Raw genomic sequence first — 20,342 nt, forward strand, 5'->3', positions numbered from 1 at the left:
GACACAAAAATAGCTGTGGCCTGTGCTCTGCCACTGCTCAAGGCACAGAACTGCCCACTTATGGCCAAGGGACTGCCAACACAGATGAAATATCATGGACATGTAGGACTTGAAGTCAGCTAAATATATGCTCAAGTGTGTAGAGGACTTTTTGGAGGAAATGTATATCTGAGTCAATAGCATCAGCCCATGTTTCTGAACATTCAGTGACCTAGACTGACATTCCTGGGAAGCACGAGAGCCTAAACCCACTCTGCTTTCAGTGCGTTTCAAGTCTTAACCTTTCCTATAGCCCTAACTTATTGTTTGATTTTTATCTCTGTTAGGACTGTATGATATATCAAGGTAGGACGGATATTGCGTGACTGATTCCAGAGTGGCTTTTTGTTGTTTTAGAACTGAACCATTTCAACATAACTTGAATAATGATTTTGTAAGAGTCTAAAATATTCACTCTTTTTCATAGCAACAAGTTTGTTTCCAGCCTTTGCCATCTGGTATTTCAAGCTTGTCTCTCTTTATCCTAACTTGCTAGTTTTGTTCAGTAGCTAGAATTAGTCATTCCACATCCATTTTGACTCCAGGAGCTCTCTGACATTTACTTTATTGCTTGTCACAAATTTTGGTAAGACTGCATTATAAAACAGCTTTAACTGTTCAGTTGTTGAACTTGCTGGACATGCTAAACATGCCCCTCCTTTTTTTGAAAAAAGATGTTGCTTTATGTAAATATCCATGTCTTTTATGATTATTATTTGTGAGTGTTACTTTATTATAATGTTATTATTCTTATAGTTAGCTAATATTGTTATTAATAGTGAATATTTATATTAAAGCAGGATGCTAAGGTCTCAAGTTTAATGCATTTTTAAAAATGTGTTTAGGGTGGAGTCTTAGAAGCTAACTGGTTCAGAGAAGCATAAGCTTTTGTAAGTAACTTCAGACTAACAATTATTTACCTATCTCTTTTAAAACTTGGTAAGTTTTTTTGAGTGAAAAATGTAAGCAGACTATACATGTTTGCTGTATCCCAGTTACATCTTGTTTATAGCTTATCTTCACAGAATTTTGTATTACTATAGCTATATTGGTTTAAATATTGATAACAACTCCCATAGGGTTAATAAATTTATGCCAGCATAAAGATCATAAAATCATGGAATTATAGAGAAGTAGGATTGGAAGGAATCTCCAAAAGTCATTTAGTCTAACCTTTTCCCTCACCCGCATCTCTATCCAAACCATCCTATACAAACCCATAACCTAAACTCTGTAAAACTACCATCAACTCTGACACAACACAAGACATAACACCTTAACCTGCCACAGGTAAAGCAGGAGAACTATGGCAGCCAAATTTCTGCTTCTATAAAAGGTTAATACAACAAAATGAAGTACTAAATGATGGCGCAGTAAAGACGGCACCATAATGGCCTGTGTAGATGCACCCACTGGTTTCTAAACAGAAATGCTGCTCAGACAAGTCCTTAGACTGTCAGGTCTTTGGGACAGGATTATCTTTGTACCCTGTGGGTGCATCTACATGAGATGTTTACTTCACAATTGACTAATTTACTGTGCAGTAAATGTCTCAGTGTCTACACATGCACCCCTATTAGGGCACATGAAAATAATAAACTCCGCTAGAACGCAGTACTTGTAAATACAAGTACTACCCTGCTGTGGAGTTTTTTTCATGCTCAGCAGTGTACGTGTAGATGCTGACCAGCTAACTGGGGCATGGGAGTGGTTCAGTGTCGGGGCTGCCTGTCAGCTAGCCCCATACTGAAACTGCCTTTTGTCCTAGCCAGCCCGCTCTGCAGCACACTGAGCTGGGGGGAGGAGCCCTGGGCTGGCAGGCTGACCCCCAGAGTCCCCTGCCACCCTGGGTGGCTCCACGTGCTGTGCCTGGACAAACTGCGGAGCTTATTGCTCCTGAGTTATTTGTTCTGGGTGCATGTTCAAATGGTGCGCCTGGGAGCAATCAACTCTGGAGCAATAAGCTCCACAGTTTATTCAGGTGCCGTAAATGCATGTGTATGTGCCTTGTTTTGATAGAATACTTAAAATGGAGCCCTGCTCCTGACCGGAGCCTGTAGGGTCCTTAATATATATAATTATATATACAAAAATAACTTTAATACAAATAATGGGTATGTTTTGGTGGATATACTTGTTGAACTAACCTTATCTTCTCTCTGCCTGTTATTTTCTTGTCTTTATTTGTCTGGATTCAGCTGTTTGTTTCATGAGTAAATATAACATGGCCATTGGCATGTGCAGAATCCTTGGCATTCTAGTATCATAAATCAGGTTCCTAAAAGTAATGACATTTGTTTAAATATCAGGAGATTTAAAGAGATCATATAGAATATTGGATCTAGGGGGTTTTTAAAGTTGGTTCTGACTTCCGACTTTTCTCCTCAATCAAAATGTTCTGAAATACACTTCTGTATTAGTGAAACCTGAGCTTTCACATTAACACATAACTCCAAGATCTGTGCATTTAAGAAAAATATAAACTAGCATGACATCCATGAGCACTGAGAGTTGTCATCATTGTGTGTGATAGAAAACAAACTTGACAGATATAAAATTGATATCCATTGAGAATCAAGAGCAAACCTGGGGCTTGGATCAGAGAATATTGGAGCAAACAAGGACCTGTTAAGAATTATGTCATTCCACTCAGCTCAGCCACTAGATTATCATAATTTTTCCTCTTAGTTCCTGATTACATCTTCATTACCTAATTAAAAAAAATATATAGAGGTGGTATGAACAGTTACTGAGAATATCTGACTGCATATTGATCATACACACAAGTACATTATTTTGACTCTTATGTTTCTGAACATTGTAACTGTATATTCCATTAGGTTACTATACAGCTGTAACCTGAGAACTCTGTTACTATTAGAAGAATTGGTACACTAGGTATTATAATGAGTGAAGGAGGATGCTGGACTTCTGCCAGTGAAATAGTGATGGACTTCTTGTGTGTGCAGATTACCTGAATTCAATTTCCAACTGAAGTCACAGGTTGGATCGTTCAGTGGACAAGAAGGAAGCATTTAGAAATTAGATATCCATAGTCAGAAGAACGAGTATTTTAATACTAGCTCATTTTTGCTATAATGGAGTGTACATTTAATAAAAATCCAGTGCTGCAGATTATGACTTCTCATATATGCACACAACATTAGCTGTACTGAAATGCAATATAAAAATCATTAACTGATTTTCTTTCTTTTTTTTTTTACTTTATAGATTGCGTTTTTGGAACAAACTGACCAGCAAGAGCAACTGGCTAAGAAATGGGGCTTCAGAGCATCTGATATAAGAGAACTTAGTAATCAGTATGTATTTTGGTTTAGTTTCATTTATGCTTTGTGTTTTCAGTTTGCTTTCCGAATGTACTACAGGTATATGTGCATAAATGCAAACAAAGAATACTCTTTGGCTAGGAACAGATGTCACATTTGCCCTTGAACAAGTGCCTGCATTTATCTTGGAACAGAAATATCTCAGAATTGGCATGTACTCATGTTGTCCTTCTAATCAGGGTTTAGTGAGTAGCTGAATGCATTGTGCTTTTTTGCCCTTGATTCAGCAATGCAATCCTAGGGTAACAATTCAGATGTACTTTGCGATGTCCCAGGATAAACTGTTAGTACTTCTTATTCCGTGAACCTTTTTAGGATTTATCCTGGGACAACACACGTGGACATCTGAATGATTGCACTTTGTCCTGGGATAAAGTGGTTTGTCCTGGGACAAATGCAATGTCTGTTTGTGACTTCAGTTGGAAATTGAATTCAGGTAATCTACACATGCTTACCACTCTGTTTGTAACCCCAGTCTATGGGAGTTTTGCCTGTATAAGGTACCTTGAATGGGCCCTAAATATGGACAGCCAGTTTGCTTATTTTATTCATGAGTGAATTGTGTTTGCTGATTCATAACTCTCAGATTGAATTTCCATATTTAGTCTCTAGAAATGACTTATTCATTTTATGTAACAGTAAATAATGCTCACTTTTGCAGTAATCTAAGCTTGCATCTATTTCCATTTTGACAGGCTGTGCCTTTAGACCACATCTGAAACCTTAGCAGCTTAGTTAATGAGTGTGGGTAACACTTTGCCTAGAAATTCTGGCAGAGCTGCCAGATATCACGACGTCTATTTGATTTAACTGCTGGTCTGATAAAACTGAAGGGCTATTCAGATGGGACAGTTAGCATACAGGAAACTAAGGCTAGAAAAGGATGTTACCAAATGAAGCAGATAAGCTGTGCCTTTAATGTGTCTGTTGATGCTGTGAGACAACAGGTGATGTGGTCTGCAAGAGCTTGGGGGGCACAGTCATGTGCACCCTGGGAATTCCCACACAGAACTGGGCCCCTCAAGCCCTGGGAGCACCTGCTTGGCTTTACCTACTTACTCAGATGCCTCCCTAGGATTGATCTTGGTAAGTGGGGAAAGTCAGGTTCCTCTGCTTACCCAGATGTGCCCCCAGAGTTCTAGGTAAGGGTACTGGGGATTCCCTGGGTCCTGTGCCTCCATGCTGGGACCTGTGTGGGCTTCCTCTTTCCTTGGAAATCCTAGAGTGGGTCTCCATAAACAGGAAACAGGGAAGGAAAAATTACTTACAGCAGGCTCCAGCTCCCTCCGACAAGAGTGTCAAGTGAAACCACTTGCCTTCATCTATTTTTGGAAGACGAGCAGTTTCAAATCTGGTTAATTCTTAGATGGAAGGCACCTGGAAATTCAGGTGCAAAAGAGTTGTGGTCAAACATGTGACAGAATATCATACTACAGAAACCAATTGACGGGAAAGACTTCATTTGGCTCCTTGTCACTGTTGAGTTGACAGATAGGAATTAAATATAATTTGTTTTAGTTTGCAGGGAGTCCCAGATTAGGCCAGCGGGGGTCAAATTTTTTGGGCAAGCATGCCAGAAATCAAGGCCCAGGCTCTCCCATAATGCAACTCCAATCCCCTTCCCTACCTTAAATGCATTCCACCCCTACCCTGTTCTCCCTGCTGATCTGCTGCTGTTTTCTGCTCTCTGCCCTATGCTCCCTGCCAGAGCTATTGCTCTGTTTTCTGCTTCCTGCCCGGTCTGCTGTGGTGCTACCTTCCCTCTCCCTCATCCTTCCACATGCCACACACAGAGGCTGCCCATGCTACTCATGTCACAGGGTGGTCACTCCTATACTAGAAAATTACTAACACAAATTAAGTTAGATTACTTAACTTGCTTTATGTATTAGGTTGAAATCCAGCCTTTTTTTTGCACAGAATTTCTCTCACACGTTTTCTCTTTGTTCTTTTGTATGATTCATACTTGAAATATTGTGTTATTACAGTTTTGACAACACAATTATTTTAATGTGGAAAATATAATACCTTGAATGAAAATATTTTTTCTATGAAAAAAAATGAACCACCTCAGAGAAATAGGATCATTTTCCCTGGAAAAGTGGCTAATTTTGACTTTAAAATATTTATATGACATATGCTGTTTTTAGCAAAATGTCCTTATGGATTTCAAAACTGAACAAAAAGATCTGCATTCGATAATGTAAAATATGGGCAAGGATCAAGAATGTAAAAAAAAATGTTGAAGTGCTACACTAACTTCTCAGCCCCTCATGAAAGATCATATGTATACTCACTAATGTTCATTGTTCAGTAAAGTATTCCTTCATCCCAAATCACATGACATTCTTCAGTTTTTTTCATTCATTTTATAAGATACTCGTAAAAAACAATTTCTGCCATGCCAGCAACCCAGTCTTTTAAATATTGGTCAGAGAAGCTTTTCTGTTTTTCATTTAAGCATGGATCTCCTTGTATACCTAAAATCATTCAGGGTCCATTTTTAAAACCATTGTGTGTTCCTATAAACTGAAAACAAATACAAAGCAGGTTAGAGAGAGATAGTTAGTCCAAAGACAAGCAGAAGGCAGGGTAAAGATGCACCTTAGAGACCAATTGAATCAAAGATGCATAAACTTTTGTGAGTGAGAGCTCATTTCACCGAACGCTATGAAAGGACATGCAGCTATTTTCTGTTCTCTGCATGTCCTTCATAGCATCTGATGAAGTGACCTTTTGCTCATGAAAGCTTATGCATCCCTAAAACAAATAGAGCTTTGATTCATTTGATGAATGAAGATATAATAGTATGTCCATAATTTTAGAGATTTGATTGTTTTATAATATTAAGAATCTGCCAAATAATGTTTTCAGCTAATCACCTTGATTTCTACAATACTGGCACATATCATTGTTCAGGAGGCCAATGTAAACAGTTGTGTATAAGTCCAATTAGGGATTTAGAATAGTGTAAGTTCAGTTTGGAATTGCTAGCAAAACTTGTTATATAGAGTATTGGCCATTATTTGTCAAACTGTTTATTTAACTTGCCTTTACATCCCTCTGTGAGAATGAAATAAATAGGTAAGATGATAACATTTAGCTCTTTTATAGTACTTTTCATCAAAGTGTTTTACAAAGGAGACCAGTATCATTATTCCCATTTTACAGATAGATAAATGGAGGCCCAGACAGGTGAATGACTTGCCCATAGTCACTCTGAGAAGACAATCACCAATCACATTGCTTATAAAACATCTCTAGACTCCAGTTTTTAGTGCTTTGACTGTTTCAGAACTGGTTCACATTCATGAACCTAATAATATTATTTTCCTTCGGTGCTAGTTTCTCCAACTTCAGCTGTACGTCACACAAAAATGTACCTCATCCTAGTTGTTCATTTTATCAGATTTTTCAATCTTGTGGTTGTTCAGTGTAGCACATGAAGAAGTCATTTTTTTACCAGCCATATAAATACAAATCCAGCATCAGGCCTGATTCTACAGTGTTTACTCGTGAAGACTAGGACTTACTTATCCAAGTAACTTGTTAGTTAAGATGGAGCAGTCAGAGGAGTAAATATTTCTCATTCCAAGAACTCCTCATTATCCCACTGCTGTTTTCTACCTGGCATTTCTATAATTTGAAATCATCCTATAGCCAGAGCAATGGTTTTTAAACTTACATCATTTATCTGCAGTTTTCCCACTATGCCTTTTTGTATTCTATAGTAGTCATTGAGTTCACTTCCTTTCCTTCCTTTCAACTGTTTCCCCTTGATTGGAATATTCTCTGTTTTGTTCAATAAAACAGTATATCACTTCATTTTTTTATATTAGCTTCTTTTACCCATGTTGCCAACATCTCTTTCTGTTCGATTTTATCAGTTCCCTCAGAAATACTATCTCAGGCACTTACTCATTTTAACCAACTATTTCTCATTCCAATTCACTTCTCCCTCAACACAGGTGTTTCACCTTCAAATGTTATCACGTGTAACTTTTGCATTTATAAAATAAGACTCATTGGCTGTGTCTACATGTGTGTTTAACTGTGGAGCAGACTAATTAGTTGCAGACTAAAGCATCACCGGCTACATATGTGTTGCTATAAGGCTGCAGTAAACGAATTAGTGCTGCTGTAAGAGTACTGTCAGGGCCAGTACTATCTTGTGGCATGATAATTAACTGTGATTAAACATAAATGTAGATGCTGACCATAGGTGTAAATTGTGCCTGGTCAGCCCAGGTAGCAAGAGTCTAGACTCCTGCCTGCTGCCTAGTTATATGGCTCTAAATTTTCAGCACCCTTTTGCCACAGCCAACTCCTCTGCCTCGCAGTGCCACCTCCTGGAGCCCGAGGGTGACCCCCTGTGCCCCCAGCCCTTATGTAAACTGCTATGCCCTGACTCAGATTGCTGCTGTCTGGGGTGCATGCATAGGTGCTGTGCCTGGGACTGTGCCTACATGATACATTGACTGCACAGTAGCTCGTTATTGTTGTGCAGTAGCGTTGTGTGGCATGAAGCATGATGTGATGCTACTGCCTAGTAGTAATGAGCTACTGTGTAGTCAGAGTCATCTAAACGCTGTTTGGTGATGCTACTGCACAGCAACTCTGGTTACTGCACAGTCATTTACTATTTGTGTCATTACTAAATGAGTGCTCAGTAACAACTGCACAGTCAGCATCTCATGTAGATGTGGCCTGGGAGTAGTTTACTCCCGCTCAGACTGCTCTTGAAATTTATTGCTTTGAATTAATAGCATGTGTAGATGCATGCGCTGAGCTTTTCTGTCTCCATTTTGTTTTGTCTTCTTCCTAGCTTTTTCCCCAAGTTTCCCCTTTAATATTCACTGGTAGGAAAATTTCCTCTAGGCCCACATAGCCTAATACTGAAATGTTCTTTTCCATGCTGTTTATTACCATTACTCTGTGAATTGCTGCAAGCCCTAGTCATTCAGTTTGTACCAACATTAGTTATTTCTAAACAAGCAGAAAATCACCATCTTCCTTATTTACAGGTGGTCCATCTATGTGGTAAATTTTGCTTCCAAGAGTGTGGTCTCTCTTTTGTTCAAGCAGAGGCTCCAGATAATTCCCTTTCCATTCTTCTCAATCCTTGCAGAAAGCATTCCTGTCTTTAAAATTTAGAGCTTCTTTTTTCCTCTCGACTGGTGCAGCCGTGAGTTGATAATCAGAATCTGACTTTGTATTTTCATTTGCATTTAACTCAAAATGCATCTTCACAAAGGTTCTTTGCATTTGACCTTGTCTTTACTTATTTTCCTAAATTAGTGGCGTCATCTTTGATTCTACTGAAGTTTCCTTCATACATATAATTGGCCCTGTAGTGCATACGACACATGGAAACTCTCCATCATTCATCAGAATCTCATCACATTTCCTGGCACCCAAGGGGTGCTATCTCCGGGTTACAGATTATTTGTCTGCTTTATAAATACTTCATTCTACTTTCTTTTCTTATAAAAGTGAAATCAGGATAACTCATCTCTTCCCTGGTGCTCCATCTAGCACTTGTCTGATTATCTTTTAACTCTGTCATTGACAGTATCTGTTGCTAGTGTCAAGTCTGAATGATGCTTCACTTTCCATCATTTCTGCTTTATTGACTCATTTTTCATCCACTTCTATCACATTCCCATTATCATTTTTAGTCTCTCTCCTGGGTATCTCTTAGTTGTTTTTGTTAGGATCTCCCATTGTCTTGAACTGTTGAAGGGAGGCTAGTTTACATCTTATGTTATAGTTTGTCTTGTATGGAATGGAACACAATCACGTAAAGGGGTGTAATAAAATAATAAAACAACAGACATCTGTTGTTTGAAATCTGTTTCATCCTTTGGTGGGGAAGAAAACTTCCTCATCTCCTTAAGGCACATAGTCCAAGAACAATCCACATGAATCACTTTTGTAGCATGAAGAAAAAAATCATTCTTCATTGTTGGAACAGGGTCCACATTTCTTGATTTTCAGTAGATGAACTGGTAAATGGCAGAGCTCCTTTCTTATTCACAAGATTAATTCCCAGGTTTGCATTTCCTGTGACACAGGTAAATTCTATCTTGTTTCCTGGGCACATTAGTTTCCTGGGTAATTTGTATACAAAATAAGACCCATGCATATGTCAAAACTAGGAGTGAGTTACAGGAAATCATAAATGTCTACTGATTTAACAGTAAAGGAGGTCCTTTTTCACATAAAATCACTAAGAGCCTATGAAATACATCTTGCAGAGCCACAAATACCTCAACAGATGAGGTGAAATGAAATGGTCCTGGGTCTGTACCTGGCATCTGTGAACATCTTGGGCGCAGACAGAAGTGCAGCTCCCTGCTGTAACGAGAATACTTTGCAGGAAATGTTCTGAGTTACAACAATCCCCTGGACCAGACAGAAGTTCACTGTTGAGTCCAGGGGGGAGGGGAATCTAGCTGTTGGCTGCCAGTCTGCAGCTGGTTTCTGGTAGCAATGGCTACTCCTCCCTCTCAGCCTATCCCTGTTTTCAGAATGGGAGTGGGGAAAGGGAGCAGAGGGAGCTTGTTCTAGGGGTTCTCCAGCCAGTGCTGGAAGGTGGGGTATGTGTATTGGAGCCCCCTGAAAAGCCCCCATTAAAGGCTGAATGTGTGTAGTTTCCTTGTGAAGTCATGTTAGTATGATAATACGCGTTAGTGTATTGTAGCCCCCACCTTGCGGGGGCTCCAATACACTCACCCCACCCTCCAGTGGGGACTGAACTCCTTCCACTCCCCTTCCCCCCCTCCCATTCTGAAAACAGCTTGGAAGCTGGGAGGCTTTGCAGATACAAGTTACAGAAGATGCTATGTTTTGAAACATCTTCATCTGAATCCTCATGCAATAAGAGTTTAGATTTTTATGGGATTGGACCCTTTTAAAGTGCTTTGTAGCCATGCATTTCTGTTTGGTCATAGCTGTAGAGCACTTTCAGGGGCCAGATCAAGCAAAAATTGTCACTTCTATCTGCGCCCACTTGTGGCTCAAAAGTTTAGTCTCAAACTACAGTAGTTTTGGGGATTATGTGTATAACAACTGTGAAATGTGTATGTCTTGTTGGAGCACTGATCATGTGGAGTGTCTGAATTACAGGATTTTTAAATACAATGCTAGACACCTGAAACAGCAGGTGAAAGTGGAAATTGCTGTGAAAATGGATTAGATTTACTGACATCGTTTTGAAACTATCTTGCATAGGCTTAGTCTGGTACAAAGCTTGAAGGAAGTAAGAGGGTGATAAAAAGAAGAAATCCCCACTTTCTCAACACTAAGGGGAAAAGGAGTGAAAGAAAGTCTGAGCAGTCTCTTAGGGGCCAGGTACAGACATTACACTTTTAAAGGTATAAGTGATCAGAAAAAGCTCTATACCCTTAACAGAACAGAATTCCGGCGCACACAGACTGGTTTAAAAATGGTGGAACCTGGTCTAAAATTTGTGTCCCCCACTGAACGGTGAATGTATGTTCTTTTCCCTTCCAATCTAAACTATGCTGCTTACAGAAAACCACGTAATTTAGATTGATTCTGCCTCACTATCTATTCCAGACTATCAAAGAACGATTTTCTAGCATTGTGTTGTAATAGTTTCCTTGTGATGTCACTTCAGTATGATAATAAAAAATCGTTGCAAAAATAGACCAATATTATATCAAGACATCAAAATGAGATTTTTTTTGACTCTCTGAAGGTCCACTGAGTGACAAAGTGACTCATCATTTATTAAATCTTGATCTCTACTTGATTATATATAGGAAAACTAAGTTAGGAATAGAACAGCCTTCCTGATAGTCTAATCAGTCAAATGAACCTGCCCAATTATGCCTATATTAAGAAGCATGATTGGGCCTGATTCTCCACTAATTGACAAAGATGTAACAAAGTCACCTCATTATTTTCACTAGTGTAAATAAAAGGAGAAATGAGTCTATATCTCTTATAGGGAAATTATGGTAAACAAATATAGTATAATTTTTCAACCTGTTCTTTTATATGTGAATCCTAGATGCTGACAAAGGGAAATGGTGAAAGGCTGCAAGTATTTGAAAGCAAAATGCTCAGGAAAATATTTGGTCAAGTACAAGAAAATGGAGTATGGAAGAGAATGCATAATTAAGAGCTTGTGGATCTTCACAAAAACCTGATGTCTTGAGCAAGGTTCAAGAGCACAGAGAATGACTGGGTAGGGCATACTGTGAGAAGCAACAAGGCATGTGAGGCAGATTTTGGAAGCTGAGGTGGGGGTATTATATCCCAAGATAAATTAAGGCAACAATGGGATGATAATATAAAAACTGATCTGGAAGGGATAGGTGAAGATGCAAAAAGGTAGAAGAAGATTGTACAAGATAGGAGGAGGTGAAAATGTGTGGTTAAGGCAGTTTTAGGCCCCCAAAGCCTGTAAGACCAGGGGGAGAGAATATATGCTTTGTGACTAGACCAGGAGAATAATCAAGTGCCTTTGTAGTTGAAATAATATATATTAGGGCTGTGTGAAATTTCACCAGCTGTTTCATTTTAATGCTGTTTTGACTTATTTCAAGCTCAAAACAGTGAAATCAAAATGAAATGAAGGACTTCAAAACATCCTTGAAATGAAACAAGGGCAGTCAAAATTTTCAAAACATTTTGAGTTTCAAAAATGCTGTTTTGACTTATTTCAAGCTCAAAACAGTGAAATCAAAATGAAATGAAGGACTTCAAAACATCCTTGAAATGAAACAAGGGCAGTCAAAATTTTCAAAACATTTTGAGTTTCAAAGCTGAAGCTAGGCTTGCCTGCAGGGAAACAGAAAGTAAGGAGAGGGAGGGGGAAGAGGCGGGAAGGACTGCTCTGATATTGACTGTGTAGCTGGTCAGTGACTCTGATCCTTCTCTGAGGTCCCTTCTAATCCCAGTGCTTTGGGGGAGGGATGGAAAAACAGCATAAAAGGCAGCATTGTTTGAATTGTCTTGCCTTTTGCCTTGAGGTCAGTTACTGAACTATCTTCCAGAAGCTCAGCAGCGTTAGACAACAAAGGCTACTACCATTGATTTCCTACTTGCTAGCCTAGCAAGTGGGATTCTGCAATACCTTTTGCTTTCTTTCTATACCCTTTTATTTTATTATTATATTCATTGATTGATTATTTTCAATTTCATAATTATACTGCTTATTATAATATAGAATTTATGTAGGAAGACATATATACATTTATATATTTTTATAAAGACAAGACACTATGAAACACACCATGAAGTGTGCTGGAAAGGCAGCTGGCAAGCCTTCAGGGAGGGGCGGAAGAGGGGGTAGAGGGAGAGATGTAAGTTCCCTCCCACTGCAAAACTGAGATGCAGACTCTTTGCTACAACAAGCAGGCATGAGGCTTCCTCTAGTACAGGCAGAAAGTAGAGGGGAGCAGTGCCTGTGCCACTGCCTGTGACAAGAGCACCAGCCATAACCACCACCACCACCACCATGACAACAAGCACCAGCACCAACATGACAGTCTCCTCCACCCCAATTTCACTTCCCATGCTGAGCCTTCCAATGCCAGAGGAAGAGCTGGAGGTGGATCTGGATCTGAGTGCCCTAGCAAGTGAAATTCTGGGGAAGGAGGGGGAATCATCTCAGCTTGTGCTCCACACCCCTAAAGTTTCCCTTAGAGCGAGGTCTCCTGCTCCAGAAGGCACTTCAGAGGAGGCTGAGGTAGAGGTTGCGGAGGCAAGTGGCTCAGCTGAGTCCACTCCTCCTGTTGCTGTGCTTCTGCCCGCTGAGGAGGGGGAAATTGCAGCATTCACACATGCACCCACACTCTAGAAGTGAGCGGGTAGTGTGGTCTGGGATCATTTTGAGTTGGATGATCCCACATACGTTATCTGCCTGCACTGCCAAGCCAAAACCAGCCGGGGCAAGGGAACAAAACACATGAGCACCACAGGGATGCTGATGTATCTCTGGAGGCACCACCCCCTTACCCTTGCTCCTCCTCAGCCTGGCACCAGTGGGAGCATGCCCAAAGACAATTCCCCCTCTCACTCCAAAGACCCCATTGCCCCCAAAGCAGAGGCAGGCCACCCTGGAACAGTGGGGGGAAAGGTGGACAGAAAGGGGGGCACATTGCAAGGGTAAGCAAGATCACCCAGAGCACTGGGGAGATGCTTACTGTGGATGGCCAGCCCTTCTCCCTACTTGAGCGGCCAGGGTTCAGGTGGCTCATGGCACTTGTGGCCCCATCATATCAAGTGTCTGCATGCACCACCTTCAGCCCTCCCTGTATGACGCATGCAGAGAGTACTTGAGGGAAGAGCTGCACAAGGCAGGTACGCAGGTGGCCTTACAGTTCACCTCTGACATCTGAAGCAGCCAGGGTGGAGATCGTCTATACCTCTCCTTCAAAGGGCACAGTCAGGTCATCGGTGGGCACTCCTTCAAGCTGAGGTGATGAATGAGTTCCACATGGCAACAGAGATCATGGGGACCATGAACTGCTTGGTGCAGGGGTGGCTCATTATGCAAGGCAAGCTCACCCACGGGCTCATGGTCACCAACAATGGGGCCAATATGGTTGGTGGTCCATGATGCCAACTTTGTTGGCATCCGCTGTGTGGCACACAAGTTCCACCTTGTAGTCAGGGATGCCTTGGAGGGGGACAGGGCTGCCAGTGATGGTGCCACCACTACCACTTTGAGCCAGCTCATTTCAAAATGCAGGGAGGTGGTGGGCTACTTTCACTGCAGCATCCAGGGGGGCAAGTAGAGCTGAACATGCCAGAGCACAAAATCATACAGGTTGTGGAGACTCGTGGAACTCCCACATACCTGATGCTCGAAGGGTTGGTGGAGCAATAGAAGGCCATCCATGAGATGGCCTTGCTCAGGGAGATTGGGATCAGTGGTCCCCTTAACAGAGCTGAGTGGGTTACCATCTCCCAGATTTTCCAAGACCCTCAGCACTGGTGATGCCCTCCTTAGTCTGGTGATCCCTGTAGTGAGGGAACTTCAAAACCAAATGGAGAACTTCCAAGGAATCAATGTTCATGGCTGGGGCAAGCCACTATCACCAGATGTGCAGGCACTGGTGAGGAGGCTGAAGGAAGGCATCAGGAAATGGCTTGATCCCTTGTGGACCAGTACAGTCCACGTCCTGGCTGCCATGTGTGACCCGAGGGTGCAGGGCAACATTTGCAGCAGCCAAACCCTGAATCTGTGGATGGAGGAAATGGTAAAGAGAGTCAGGGAGGCAGAATGGCGGAGGCAGGGGGACGTGGAAGAAGGAGATCCACTGACCCATGCTAGCATGCCATCCACCAGCCAGTCTCCTCCTCTACCACAGGTACTGCCAATGTGGGCCAAGGGCATGGCTTCCATGGTGGGGTTCAGAGGCATCAGGCAGGTAGCACTTAGGCGTTGGTGGCTTCCTATCTCACCGAGGATGTGGAGCCGCTGCTGTGTGACCTCTTGGCCTATTGGGCAAGCTGCAGCCAGATGTGGTCGGATCTGGCCACAGTTGCCCAGGAACACCTGTCCTGTCCACCGACAAGTGTTTCAAGTGAGAGGGTGTTCAGAATTTCTGGGGATGTAGTGACACCCCACCACACCTGCTTAGATCCTGATTTGGTAGAGCAGCTAGTGTTCCTGAAGGTGAACCTCCTGCTGCTGGGTTTCCCCAAGCTCCAGGTGCAGATGAAATGAATGCCACCCTCTTCACTCTGTCTGCACCTATTTCCTTTTTTCATTTTTTAAAACCATTTAATACCCTGCTTTCAAAGCTGGAGGGGAACTCACTGCATCACCAACTAGAAGGGGAAGAACATGTACCTGCTGAGCTCCCATACCAGATGAACTTGGAGCTATGGGATTGGGCTATGGGGAAGGAAGAGGCTCCAGGTCCTGTGCATGACCACTAAAACTACACTCTGCCAGGGTCAGGAGGTCTTGTGGGACTGTTGGTAGAATGGCAACCCCGGGAAATGCCAGAACCAAGGATCCCCTAGTGAAAGGCAGGTAGGAGGTGCCATAATTTCCAGCCACCACACGCACATACACAGTCCTGGCTGGGGAAAACAGTTCATAGACTCATCTGTGAAAAGTGGTTTGTAAATTCCCACTGAAGATCAGGCCTGAGAGATTGGAGACAGGTGGTGTTTTGTTGTTGTTTTTGATAGATTTTCAGTGTGAGTTCGTTCTGGTGTGCAGTTGTTGCTTGGTGTCTCCACGTATGTTTCATCAGGGCATTTGGTGCCCTGATGGAGATATGTATTGTATTGTGAAGATATCTCCATACTGGAGATATTATTGGCAGGTTTTGCGTGTCTTGTCATGGCATGGCCTGGATCTATTTGATGTGTTTTGGGCTGTAAGACGTTGGCTTCTGGTGATAAGATTAGCGAGGTTCAGTGGTTGTTTGAATTTACAAACCACTTTTCACAGACAAGTCTATGAACTGGACTTCATCAGCCTCCTAGGTACAGAAACTCATGGATTCAATATAGACATTGGGATTCTGATACACTACAACCTGCCGGACATCTGACTCCCCAGGTACCTCACCACTTTTACCTGTGCTGATACATTCCCCTTCCCTCCCCTCACCCCAGCCTGTCCCTCACCCCCCAATGCTCTCCATTTCCATTTTCACTGACTGACTGGCTTTCTTGCCTGCATTGCATGCCAGCCTCTGGCTTCTTTACTATTCCTTCCATCCAGGAACAGCATACACACAGACCAACTACAGGTGCGTCCTCAGCGTGACAAAGGGTTTTTCAACCCGAAACCTTGCTAAGATATATTTCTGTAACTATTCAGTTGGTCTACTAAAAGATACCAGATTAATTAGACCCAAAGAACCTTGTCTGCCAGTGCCATGTCCTTAGACCAACACCCTTAGCACCTGACCAGGAGGATGCAGGGCTCTAGGCACATATAAGCCTCAGGGCTGGGGCTAGCAGGGAGACTTCTCTGGCAGCTGCTGGAGAAGAAGCTCCTGCAGGACAGGAAAGAAAGGCTCTGTGACAGTTTGGCTGCCTGAGATGCTGCTGGTGCTACTGTGCTGCTTACTAAGTTATACCTGTTGTCATCTAAAGTGGTGGATGAGATGTGGCTGTAGGGGAGGAGGAGACCTCATTGAGGCACACTACTGTGTTGTGGCCCCAGCACCAGTGAGGCAGCGCCTTAACACACACAAAAAGTCATACATGTCACGAGTCTTGGTTGTCAGCAGCCTGAGGTGCAGTTTCCCAGAAGCCCCTGCGCCTATCTCCTTGAAACCTGCCAGGCTTCATGGTCTCAGTATGGGCTACCATGTCTGCAGTTTTCACCTGTGCCTTCACACTTACAAATGACATGAGTTTTGCTTTCAAGACTTTGAGGTGCAGTTTCACAAAAACCCCTGCACCTATGTCTGTGAAGCTTGGCAGGCTTCAGGCCCTCAGAAAGAGTTACCATCCCTGCTGTTTTCATTTGAATCATGCAAGAAATGACAAAGTTATAGGCAGTTTCATGCTTCCCCATTATAGCCTATGGGCAAAACAGCGAAACAGTTTTGACTAAACTAAATGGAACAGTGCTTTTGAAATGAAATAAAACTCAAAACATAACACTGTCCTGTCAAAATGGTGAAACAGAAGTCAAAACAAAACGGTGCTGTTTCACACAGCCTTATATATATGCTTTGTGGAGAGACCAGGACCATAATCAAGTGCCTTTGCAGTTTAGATAATTCTAATGATTTTGTTTACACTTTTCCCATAGAGATTTGCTTTAAATAGATTGATAAAATATTACTGAATTAATGCTGATTCAGCTGCATTACTTACCAGAACTCTTTATATTGCTTTTCCCTCTAGGCTAGGGACAGACGTTACACATACAACTGGTTTAAGTAATCAAAAACTGGTTTAATCCTGTAACAGAACAGATGTTCAGTGCACATAAACCAGTTTCAAAATGAGTGAAACTGGTTTCAGATAAACTTGGTTGAATGTAGTATCAGACTTAACTGATTTGGGTCAAACCGGTTTATGAAACTTCTGTCCCAGATCCCGTCTGTCCTAGTTCAAATTAAATCATAGTCTCCCAGCATCCCAACATGCTTTTCATGCTGTGAAAAGTTCATGTTCATGCTTTTAACATGCTGGGCTGTGCTGTCTGCTCCAGCAGAGAAGGGTTGGGGCAATCTCTGCTTTCCCTCCGTCCCTCCACAAGGCAAACCCTGACTGGGGTCTCTGGCCAGGAAGGGAGGTTAAACTTCCATCCCTTTGAGTACAGAGCTGCCTTGGCCCAACCCGATAAAAACTTAATGTGAACTACAAATCTCAGAGGTACGTGAAAGCAGAAAGAAGTGATGACTAACTTTGTAGAGTCCTGCTGCTGTAATTCTGGACTGCAAATCCCAGAAACCTTGGGTGCAGCAGGAAGAGGAAGCAAACACACAGCCCATGCTGGCTATGTGCCAGAGAGCTCTGCTCTAGCACCCCCTGGCTTCTGGACTGAACCACTGCAGGCATGTGGCTGCATTTCCTGACTCAAAAGTGAATGTCTGTCCAGTTGTATCTCAGTTTAATCTCTGAAGATTAGACTAACCTACAAAGACTGAATCGATTCAGCCTTGGGCTTTTTGACTGTCTACTTAGCCTGAGTATCTAGTCTGCATATGGAATAACAGCCAACTACTTCACAGTATTAAAATAACTTCTTCTGTACAGGTAGAAGGGGTCTGAGCTTGCTGAAGGTCTGGGAGAGTCAAGTCTGCTGACCACTCAAGCTAAGGCCCGAAACGCAAACTTCTTACTTAAAACAAGGGCATATGTTATACTTCAAGAACAGTCAGGGCTGTCCATAGTGGGGAAAACTGGGGTGACTGCCCCAGGCCATGCACTTTGTGGGGCCCCAGGCCAGGCAGAGCAGCTATGGTGACTCGGTGCTGCACCACCAGCTGCTCGGCACCACCAGCTGCTTGGCACCTCCCCCTGCTGCTGAATCCACCGCTGCTTCTTCACATCTGGGGTGTGCAAGGGCAGGGCCCCACACAGGCTGATTTGCCCTGGGCCCTGTACCCCACTTGGGTCATCTCTGAGAACAGTTATTTAAAAACTAGACAATTTACTATAGTTTTCTTTTTTTCCAGTGAATTCTTCATGCCAGGATTGGTTGATGCACATATCCATGCACCTCAATATTCATTTACTGGTACAAGAGTAGATCTACCTCTTTTGGAGTGGTTAAAAACCTACACATTCCCAACAGAAGCCAAATTCAAAGATAATGACTATGCTGAAGAAGTGTACACAAGAGTTGTAGTAAGTACAGCAAATGTCTTCTGCCTACTTTTCTATGATAAATGCATATTTTACAAAATGTTTTTGCTTTCAAAAGCTAATATTACAATTGAGCAACAAATAAAATATTATCAAGGGAACTGAATAAACTGGGAATACCAAAATTATTCAAGATTATTCCCTTTATAATTTTGGTCTGCAAATGAGTTGATACCATGTAATGACTGGCTGAATCTGCAATGTATCTGATCAGTATAGATCTAACAGTGTCAGGACATCAGAAGAGATGCCTAATCTTCATCTGTCACAAGGAGAAGAAAGTCTACTAATGTCACCAGAGCAGTTTTTAGCCTTTACTCAGGTCTTTGCTCTAATTGATAAATACAAGACTGAAGAATCCTGCTATTTTGGGTGTTGTCCTGCCAGTTTCACTATGGCCTTAATCAAAAATGAAAGATTCAACACTGCATTATCAGTATCACATGTCAGTTTATGAAACAAAGGCCTCATTGGCTGCATCCAAATGAGCATGGATGCGTTTCCCCAGGGACAAGTAGCAGCGGCACACCTTGTGCCGCTGCTACTTGTCCCTGGGGAATGCCCATGCTATGTGTACACTGGCATGGGCATTCCCCAGGGACAAGTAGCAGATTACCCTCAGTGGGGCTGGGGAGGCTGGGGCCAGCAACTGTGTTGGTCCCAGCAATTTTGCTTGGGGTCTTGGGGGCCTCAGGGAGCTGCAGCCACAGTGCTCCTGCATCTGGGAGCCTGGCCAGCAGCTGGAACATAGCTTCGGCTGGCCAGGCTCTGGTTTTGGGCAGCATGCCTTGCCACCACATGCACCACCCTGCTTTTTTTTGGCATGGGTTTTTTTAACCCCCAGATTTCCTGGGGTTCAAAAACGCCCCCGTGCTACAAGGCAGCAGTGTGAGGAATGCTGTGGGGTATGTGGCACTGCAGATGGGTCTGCAACGTCACATACTGCGTGGCTGCACTCATCCGGATGCGGCCACAATGGCTTACTTAAGAGGTCCCTGCTCCCTACAGTAACTATTTATAATTACCTTGGGGTTCACCAGCCAGAGAGGTAACAGATTCAAAGAACATGTTACTCAATGAAGGAATCTATTCATAGTTTAGATTAAATATATTTATCAGCCTGAGAAATAAATGTGAACATTATAAACAGCTATAAACAGCTCAGTAAAAATCTCTGCTGAATGTGCAGCTGTATTAAAAAATCTTAGGGAAATGTTAGGATGTAGGATGATTTTTTTTAAAGTAATGTGCAGTCTCATCTGGATTACTGACTATAATATTTCTAATTTATCTCAGAAAGAATACTGCAGGAAGGGATTCAGAGAAAAGTAACAAAGAGTATGAGAATCAAGGGCACCTATACACGTGCAGCAGGACTGCTCAGATGTACTGTAATTACACCATGTCGGAGCAGACTTGATTAACTGAGTCTGCTGGAGCATGGTAATTACCGTGCTCTAGCAGACTTCAATACCTTGTGTATCAATGTCCTTGCACTGAAAAATGGCAGCGGGAGTACCTTAAAGCTTATTGAACAAGCTTTAGTGCCCCCACCGCCATTTTTCAGCCCAGGGATACTGATACATGAGATGCTCCAGGCACTTTAATTAGAGTGGCTCTTGGAGC

General features: G+C 42.4%; 1 protein-coding gene across 4 annotated transcripts in view; it reads left to right on the top strand.

Annotated features, from left to right (window-relative positions):
* The window catches only part of GDA (guanine deaminase), a 72,099-nt gene that overhangs the window by 8,124 nt on the left and 43,633 nt on the right, over positions 1–20,342 (top strand). The window contains exons 2-5 of one of the 4 annotated variants that reach the window (XM_025204455.1): positions 885–929; positions 3,271–3,359; positions 11,425–11,601; positions 18,527–18,698. In XM_025204455.1, the coding sequence (XP_025060240.1) occupies positions 11,594–11,601; positions 18,527–18,698 (180 nt within the window). In that variant the 5' untranslated portion in view covers positions 885–929; positions 3,271–3,359; positions 11,425–11,593. The remainder of the gene's footprint in view (positions 1–884; positions 930–3,270; positions 3,360–11,424; positions 11,602–18,526; positions 18,699–20,342) is intronic. The other 3 variants (XM_025204457.1, XM_025204456.1, XM_014520066.2) reach the window with 3 other exon arrangements.

This window comes from Alligator sinensis, unplaced genomic scaffold (genome assembly GCF_000455745.1).
Source record: "Alligator sinensis unplaced genomic scaffold, ASM45574v1 scaffold308_2, whole genome shotgun sequence".
Classification (NCBI taxonomy): domain Eukaryota; kingdom Metazoa; phylum Chordata; order Crocodylia; family Alligatoridae; genus Alligator; species Alligator sinensis.